This window comes from Toxoplasma gondii, chromosome V (genome assembly GCF_000006565.2).
Source record: "Toxoplasma gondii ME49 chromosome V, whole genome shotgun sequence".
NCBI classification, from domain to species: Eukaryota; Apicomplexa; class Conoidasida; order Eucoccidiorida; family Sarcocystidae; genus Toxoplasma; species Toxoplasma gondii.
In genome coordinates, this window is record NC_031472.1 from 1463516 (window position 1) to 1471376 (window position 7861).

Here is a 7861-nt window from a genome sequence, read left to right on the forward strand (position 1 = left end):
TGCAAGTCGTCAACGTCCAGCGGTCTCTTCTACCCCGGCGCAGCAGTCTACGACCAAGCGCATGCACTCAGAGGTGACACGACCCCTGTGGCGAATTAGCAAAGCTGTTCTGCGATCGAGTCAAGGCCGTCTAAGTGAGACCACGGGTGTCGAGTGTTCCAATTGTTCAGGAGCAACTGTCGCGAAAACGCATTCCGGATTTTTCAAAGCCGGGTTGATTACGCAAGCACAGTCACCGGCAACGGAGTCTCTGGAAATACGCGGGCGTGTTCCGCGTCACTCCAGCCCCGAATGCTGAGGCATTATAGGTTTGCGTTCCCTGCGCAGATCGAGCGCCGCTGTATTCTTCAGCAGTTCACGTTGTTCCCTGCATCCTGGTGTATGTACACCGTGGGCCCGGCATCCGCGCCAAGGTTCCATGCCTGGCAATTGCCGAGGTGCTAGGCGTGTGCCCTAGTCCTACCATTAATGAGCGGGATATCTCTTAACATTGCCAGGCATCTGAGACTCGGCAAACAATGCACGTGTTTCCTGCGTCTTAACGAACAGAAATGAGTCGTACTTCGTTACGTGTGACGCTTCCGTCGGCGGCACTACCGATTGAAGAACGTTCTGTGGCGTTTCGACGAGGCGGGTGCGACCTCCAGTCGTACTGTAAATTGCTTCCGGTGCATGCGTTGAGTACAACGTGGCCAAAGGTACACAAGATGTCAATTGCCCGTTTCGTCTTTGTCTCTCGTTGGTCTGCCCGAAGTCACCAAGCCACACGGAGCTGAATGTACCGTGATATCGTCTCCGCATAGTCTGCCACCCTACTCGTCATACGCCCCCGCCCCACCACGGAATTCTGCGTAGAACCTCGTGTCAACGTAAGTAGAAAAATGTGTCCAACCGTTTGTGATCCCCAAGTGCTTCCGGCTCTCGATTCAGGCCGAACACTGCAATGCATTTATCACCCCGACCCCTGCTGTCGAGCTCGTCTTCCGAACGGTGTCCTCATCCCAAAATGAACAAAAGGGAACGCTGAATCGCAAAGAAGAGCAGTCTTCTGGCGTTCGGCGAAAGGGTCGAACCGACGCCCTGGGTCCTTGCGGAAGTGGACGGGGAACTGGCAGCCGGCCCGGCCAAGACGCCAAACAGTTTTTTAACCCGTCTGAAAACGGTGATCTTCGGTAAAAAAGTCTGCTTCACCTGTACACGTCACCATCAACGGGAGTTTCATTTCTGACACGTCCGGTGTTTCACCGGAATAGAGCTTCGCCTGTCGCCGCGTTACCCTGCAAGCATCGTCCCCGCTGCTTACCTACCTTTACTTCGCCATCATGAACGCTTTTCGCCTGCGTCACCTCGAGCAGGCTCTAGAACTGTACCACAAGCTCCCCGCTGCCACACCCTCTGCTTCCACGTCCCCGTTTCCATCTCTGCCGCTCGACCTCTTTGTTCGACACTACTTTAAATGTCACAAGTCGATCAACAGCGCAGACAAGCTCTTCATCACTAGCCATCTGTACCAGATCATCAAGTGGAAAGGACTTCTGGACTTCCTCACTCCTCCCCCGGCTGCGTGGAGCAGCCGCATCAGAACCTATTTCATTTCTGACAGGTGCGCTTCTACACGCGGAATTTCTTGCCTCATCGCTGCGTACTGCACCCAGTGACGCAAGCACTCAGGCAATGCAATGCATCTCTAGGTCACTGTGTATATCTGTCTACGCGTGTAGAGCGAAATGTGTGTTTATGTCAACTTGTCAACAATTTATGTCCCGAAATTTAGTCAGTGGTGGGTGATTACTTGGGGATGTATTGTGAGCCTTCTTATCGAAGGTATTGCTATTCCACAAGCAACATGCTTCGAGAACAGTCACTGTGTTTAGGAATCTATTCGGGGCACAGCTTGTTTTTTGTCGCCGTGCTTTAATTCCAAATGCATCTGGAGAAAAGGCGTGGAGTGACTGCCGCACCCCAGAAAAACACTTGTCTGCATGGGAGTACACATCGAGGAGGCCAGTGGCTTATATCTGTATCGCATGGTGTCCTGCGAGTGTATACCAGCCGACCGAGGCACACTATGGAGAAGCACGCGAGGCGCTAAGGTGCCCGTTATCACATGATTTCCACTGGAAAGCACCAGCATCTACTACTGCTTTCGCCGTATTTTCTTTCAGATGGAAGTTGCACTCGACCAACCAGCGGCTTCCTCCCCATCTGCGCTGCTCCTTTCCCGAGCCTCTATTCGCTCGGTTGGAGGCAGCTCTGGGGACGGTTAAGGCAATCCAGGTCTGCAATATTCTGAATGAGGACCCTCCGACCTTCCTTCGCGTCAACTCAAACAAAATCACCCGCGAGAGACTCTACAAATTTCTCGTTAACAAGGGTAAGTGACTGACGCAGAGCAGTCCCGACATATTGTTGAGACCGATGATATGTATGTGTAGTTGCGCTGAAAGCATGACGCCTGGTGTCAACTGCAAATGCCATGAAAATGTATGGTAGCTACCGGGAGGGGGGCGGTGCGTATGGGTCTGTGAATTTTTCGCCCTTGCATGTACAGGGTCACACCGGGACTCTCTTGCTCGCGCCGCAGTTCGGGACGCACCATGCTTCCAGGGATATCCGTGAGACGAACAATGACAGACGCTGTTGTCTGCACGCAGCGACACGGGAAAGAAATGTGGTTATCCAACAGCGTTAATGAATGAATCGCACGTCAGTGTCCCGAAACTGTAGAAGAATGAACGTGAAATAGGACCTGACAAAAGGAGTAATCCGCCACCGGCCGATGAAGTGAGTAAAAAGGTAATCTAACAACTGCGGCGGAGTTCCGGGTTCCACAGAAGAAAGAGTCAAGGAAAGAGCATGCGAACCGCGGCGTTCTGCGCAGGAGACGAGAAGTTCTGGAAAGATCTAGACTATTAAACAAGGGCTCTTTCTGTGCATTTGCTTTGTCAGGGGAATTTGTCCCAAACCCTGCAGCAGTTGTGCATCTGGTTTCCGGGAAGCCCTTCCTATGTGCACGCAGGCGTTCTGGTTGAAAAGTGCGCGAATTCGCCCTTCGGTCTCGTCCTTCCTCAGAGGCAAAAGCTGGGAGATTTGCCCGAATTTAAAAGTGGCTTCTTCGATATTCAGGACGAAGCCTCTCAGCTGGTGGCGTTCAAGCTACAGGTCAGAAGACAGGGGTCACCTATATCGCGGTCCTGTTATGGATAAACTCAGGAAACTTCTCCAATGTTGTAGAGTATTGCTATGTCTGATCAGTATGATACGAACGCCAATGTGCGCCACTACGCATGAATTTTCAAGAAAAGTCTTTTTTAGTTGGACTATGACAGGGTTTTCTCAGGATAAGAAGTAGGCACTTGTGTCGGAGACGCACTCTTCAGTTACGGAGTCTGGCAATGTCGAACCGAAGCCGATCGGCGGTTACACAGTTTTGTAAATCAAGCGATGTCACACGCCATACTGGTGTTAGGTTAGAGTGTTTTGTTTCATGTGGCAGCGTCTTTGCCTTCATCAGTTAAACCTCTATCAGTGCTTCAAGAGACGGCAGGAACTCTGCCTGCTCTGGCGTCGCCTGCCAACTGGTCAGTGAATGCACTCTGTATCGAATGCGCAAAGTCTTGAAACACCACGGTGACTGCAGACGTTCTGCCACTGGCAACCATTGTTTCTGCCTTCTATCTTTGCACCAACAGCACATCCACTTGAAAATTAGATTTCTTTGTGATTACTTTCCAGGTTGAGCCGGGACAGAAGGTCCTGGACTACTGCGCCGGAAGTGGTGGCAAGACCCTTGCCTTTGGGCCGCTGTTGGGGAATACGGGTCGACTGTATTTACATGACACGAGAGAGCATATGCTTCTGGAGGCCAAGAAGAGACTGAAACGAGCTGGCATTCCCAACTATCAACTTCTATTCCCACACGCAACTCCTGATCATGTGTTCAAGAAATTGAGGGGCCAAATGGACTGGGTAAGTGGTCTCAGCAGAAACGTGAAGGTGTCCATCTAGCTATAGGGTCGCATGCAATCATATTGCAGTCTTAGGAATCACCCGATACAGTTGGTGTCGTAGTCTCGAGGCGCCGCAAATGTCACGTTGCTTTCCATCTGTACAACAATATTTGTGCTCGTCAGCCGTCGCGTGTGAACCCACTAGAAACAGTCAGTGTGTCGGTAGAAGTCCTCTGTTCTGGAGCGTGAGTTAGCTTCGCCTCAGACAGACCCCATACCAGCATCTGCAGCCAGGTCGCCGATCTCTCGTTACTACTCCTACATTGTGATTCTACTTTATATATGCTTAACTGACGCCTGGCTATCGGTCTGTTGTGTCATCAGGTTCTGTGTGACGTACCCTGCACGGCAACGGGGACGCTCCGACGGAACCCTGAGCTGAAATGGAAATATTCGGACGATAAGGTACAGAGAATAATTGAAACCGTGTCACCCTCTCTGTTAACAGGCTTCTACGAGCAATATGCTTGACACGATCGTCTGTCATATGCATGATTTTCGTGAAAAACGAGCTCTCATCACGGCGAAAAGGATACCAGTGAAGCATGGCCCCATGTCGCGTTTCTCCCATATTTCCTGCTCTCCCGCTACCCCGCGTGCATGTGGTGCAGCTTTTTGATTTGGTTGCATTGCAAAGGGAGATCTTTGCTTCGGCCTTGATCTACATGAAGCCAAACAAAGGTAGAATTCTTTACAGCACCAGCAGCATACTCGACGAGGAAAACGTTCACCAGGTAAACACCCTTAGCCAATTTTGTGATATAAAGGTAGCAGCTGAAAGCTAAACACGTCGGGAGACTTTGCCAGTGTGTAATTTTGAAAAAGGTTATGCTGGTTTTGCTACTGTATTTAGGCGGAACCTTAACGCCCAGCATATATAACCGAGTATCAACTGAGATGCGCAGGTGGACATAATGCTTGTACCGTTTGTACCTACTTGACTCCTTAGGTTAGGCTAAACAGTCCTTTGTGTACACCCTGGAGTCGCATTGGGTATCCTAGCTACTGTAACTCGCTTTGTTTATTCGATTTGAGTTATAGCAATGTGAACATCAGCGTCGATGTATTTCTATCAGCCGTCCTAGGCGCTGCTGTAGCAACCCGTCCCTTCCCGTGACCACGGCTGTTCTCTTCCTGTGAATCTGCTGTTCGTGGTACTCAGGTCAAATTCTTCTGCCAGCAACACGGTCTCGTTCTGAGCGAGGCCCCTTTCCATGCGCTGCCTCAGTCGAAGGGCATGGATGGTTTTTTCTGTGCAATCCTGGAAAAACGCCGTTGTTGATTGCAGCACCCAAGAGCAACCATACACGAAGTGGCGTAGTACCCCCAGCTGGTCAAAGATGTCCCGACTGTCTGCGGGCGAATCTCACTGTAGAAGCCGATTGATCCGTGATCTTTCTGTCTGTTGTCGTGTTAGTAAGTCTACTACGCACGTCAGTATTGTCTGTTTTTCACATGCTTGATATTCTACGTTCAAACTGTTCGCAGACATCGTCCGGGACTTAAGCTTGTTTCTAAACTGATATATTGAGAAGCAATCTGTGTGTCTTCAGCGGACACGCTGGATCCTGTGGATTGACTCTACATTCTGACTTTGTCCGGCCGCATTGATGCGGGATACCGAGCGCCAAACAGGCATGTGCCTGGAGCGACAGCCTCGGAACAAGACAGTTAAGAGGACTTTGTCCTCCGATGAACTTTCATACGTGAAAAGGAAACGGCCCCCACCTTCTTCCTTTTTCTCTTCGAGTTTATTATTTCCTGAGTAGCTGGTTAACTCAAATTATGACTTTTCAGTTCCTGCGGTATGAGGCAGAATGCAAGTGGCCTCGTCGGGTGGTGAAGCACTCTTGTTTCCCCGCAAAAAGTCAGGGAAAGAATTCAGCAATCAAACACCGCTTAATGAGTAAAGCCTCTTCTAATAGCTGGCCTACCCGTTTCCGCAGTCTGGCCCTTGCATTTCATCCCGAGCATGAAAAGGCTTTCAATCGAAAAATGGTGTCAACCAATACGCGACTTCACGTCATTTACCTCTCCATGTGTCAACCGACGAAGGCCAGAAGGCAAGTTTCATCAATTTACATTCGTTAATGGCGAAAGAGCTGTCCTCATTGAAACTGTCATTATTATACACAAGCGAAATAACACAGACACCCTCTCTGTCTAAACCACAAGCTCGTGGATCGAACATTTTATAAACCTTATCAAAATAAGTCTGTACCCCTTTCTCTGCTTTATCACCTCCTCCAGGCAAACGCCAAAGCAAATAATTAGTTCACTCGTGTCATGGAATGCAGCTCGTCGTTCAAAGCATAGACGGGTTGAAGTGGTGCTGTTGATGGTTCGACTAAGGTGAGTTAAATATTTTTATTCTTTGCTGTTGAATGCGGTAGTCACAAAATACAATGAGGTAATCCGAACAAAAGGCCCTCAAGTCATTACTGGAATTATAAGAATCACCAGCTAGGCGTCGTCTCCAGGAATCATTGTCGACATACATGTGATGTGCAATGTGACGGCCACCGCATCGCCTTCAATACCATCGGCGCAAACACTCAGGACTCTCGATTGATCTGACCGCCTGCGAATAATACCCCGTGGGATCATGCATAAGTGTCACAGGATCCCTGCGTACCTAGAGAGGCCCTTACATTGCTAATGTTCCTTTTCATGCTATTGGAGGAAAGCGTCAATCGGACTCCTGTTGGTCTCGTCGTAAAGGATATTCATAAGAAAAGGATATGTCCGGAAATAATAGAGAGAATAGCGAAGAACATGAGTCGGGCAAAGAAGTAGCGGAGGAAGACGGTAAAGCATTCGCTGTGTATCGTAGCAAGAACTTCTTTCGGAAATCCTTCTGGACCAGTTGCTTCGTGAGTAGCAGATCCGTGTTTGGGGAAGTGATTTATTGCAGTTTGTTTAAAAGGGCGAGAATAGCCGATGTCATTTTAAGCAACAGCGTGGGATCGCATGAGGATCGAGCTTCCTGCGGGAAAAAACAATTAGAGAAACTCCAAGCTATACGAGGTTGCCCTGTACAAGTCCTATACCCGCGGGGCAGCGGTCTGCGGAAGTAGGTCACACATGGACGTTTTCTTAAACCTCTTCACAGTATGAAGCTTAACAAAGGTCTCCCGGCGCGGGAACGCAATCTCATCCTACAGACGAAAAACTTTGGTTCTTCGCCGTTTGTTACAAAAATGATGTGTGGCCTCCGTGGATTCTCGCGCGAAGTGCTTGATTCACACAATCCCCGCTTACACACCTAGCAGGGTGCTTTAAAATACTAGGCACGGCAAGAGGTACCTGGCTAGTACCACGACAACAACGTCCAAGGTAAACGACGTTCTGGTAGCTTCTGACCGACATCGCGATGATGGGTTAAAGGGGGGGTGGCCCGCCAGCTATGTCAAGGGAAATCAACCTCGGAGGGGACTTTTCACGCGGCGTATGAATTAGTGATATTGTCCTGACAAGTTAGGCAACGACGCTGTTGCAGCTCTCTTCCAACATGATCAGGTCAAAACATTCAAGCATTAGATATGAAGATAGTAGGGCGACAGCTTTTGTCACGGTCCCACTAACAATCCTACTTGCATATCCTTGATAACAGGACACGATACCACATCTAGAGAACGAGACAAAAAAAAGAACTTCCTTAAATTGTGGGAAATTTCCCATCTCGGGCAGGATGCAGCTTAGCTGTATTCTATATTTTGACACCCCCTTCTCTCCCTCCTAAAGCTGCTGTCTCTATTCCAAGGGCACAAGACAACATTACGACAGGACATATAATGTTTGGTTTTTCTGACATGCTCCTTGCCGAAGCATCCCGGGATGTTCGATCACGT

The 7861-nt window shown here is 49.4% G+C and overlaps 1 protein-coding gene across 1 annotated transcript; it reads left to right on the forward strand.

Annotated features, from left to right (window-relative positions):
• The first annotated feature begins 114 nt into the window (after window positions 1-114).
• On the forward strand, window positions 115-5839 carry TGME49_213970 (ribosomal RNA small subunit methyltransferase B, putative). The gene is made up of 7 exons (XM_002371093.2): window positions 115-1603; window positions 2166-2374; window positions 3020-3162; window positions 3736-3969; window positions 4335-4415; window positions 4622-4744; window positions 5173-5839. The coding sequence occupies exons 1-7, from the start codon at window positions 1323-1325 to the stop codon at window positions 5290-5292; spliced, it is 1191 nt and encodes a 396-aa protein (XP_002371134.1). The 5' UTR covers window positions 115-1322; the 3' UTR covers window positions 5293-5839.
• Window positions 5840-7861: the final 2022 nt, after the last annotated feature.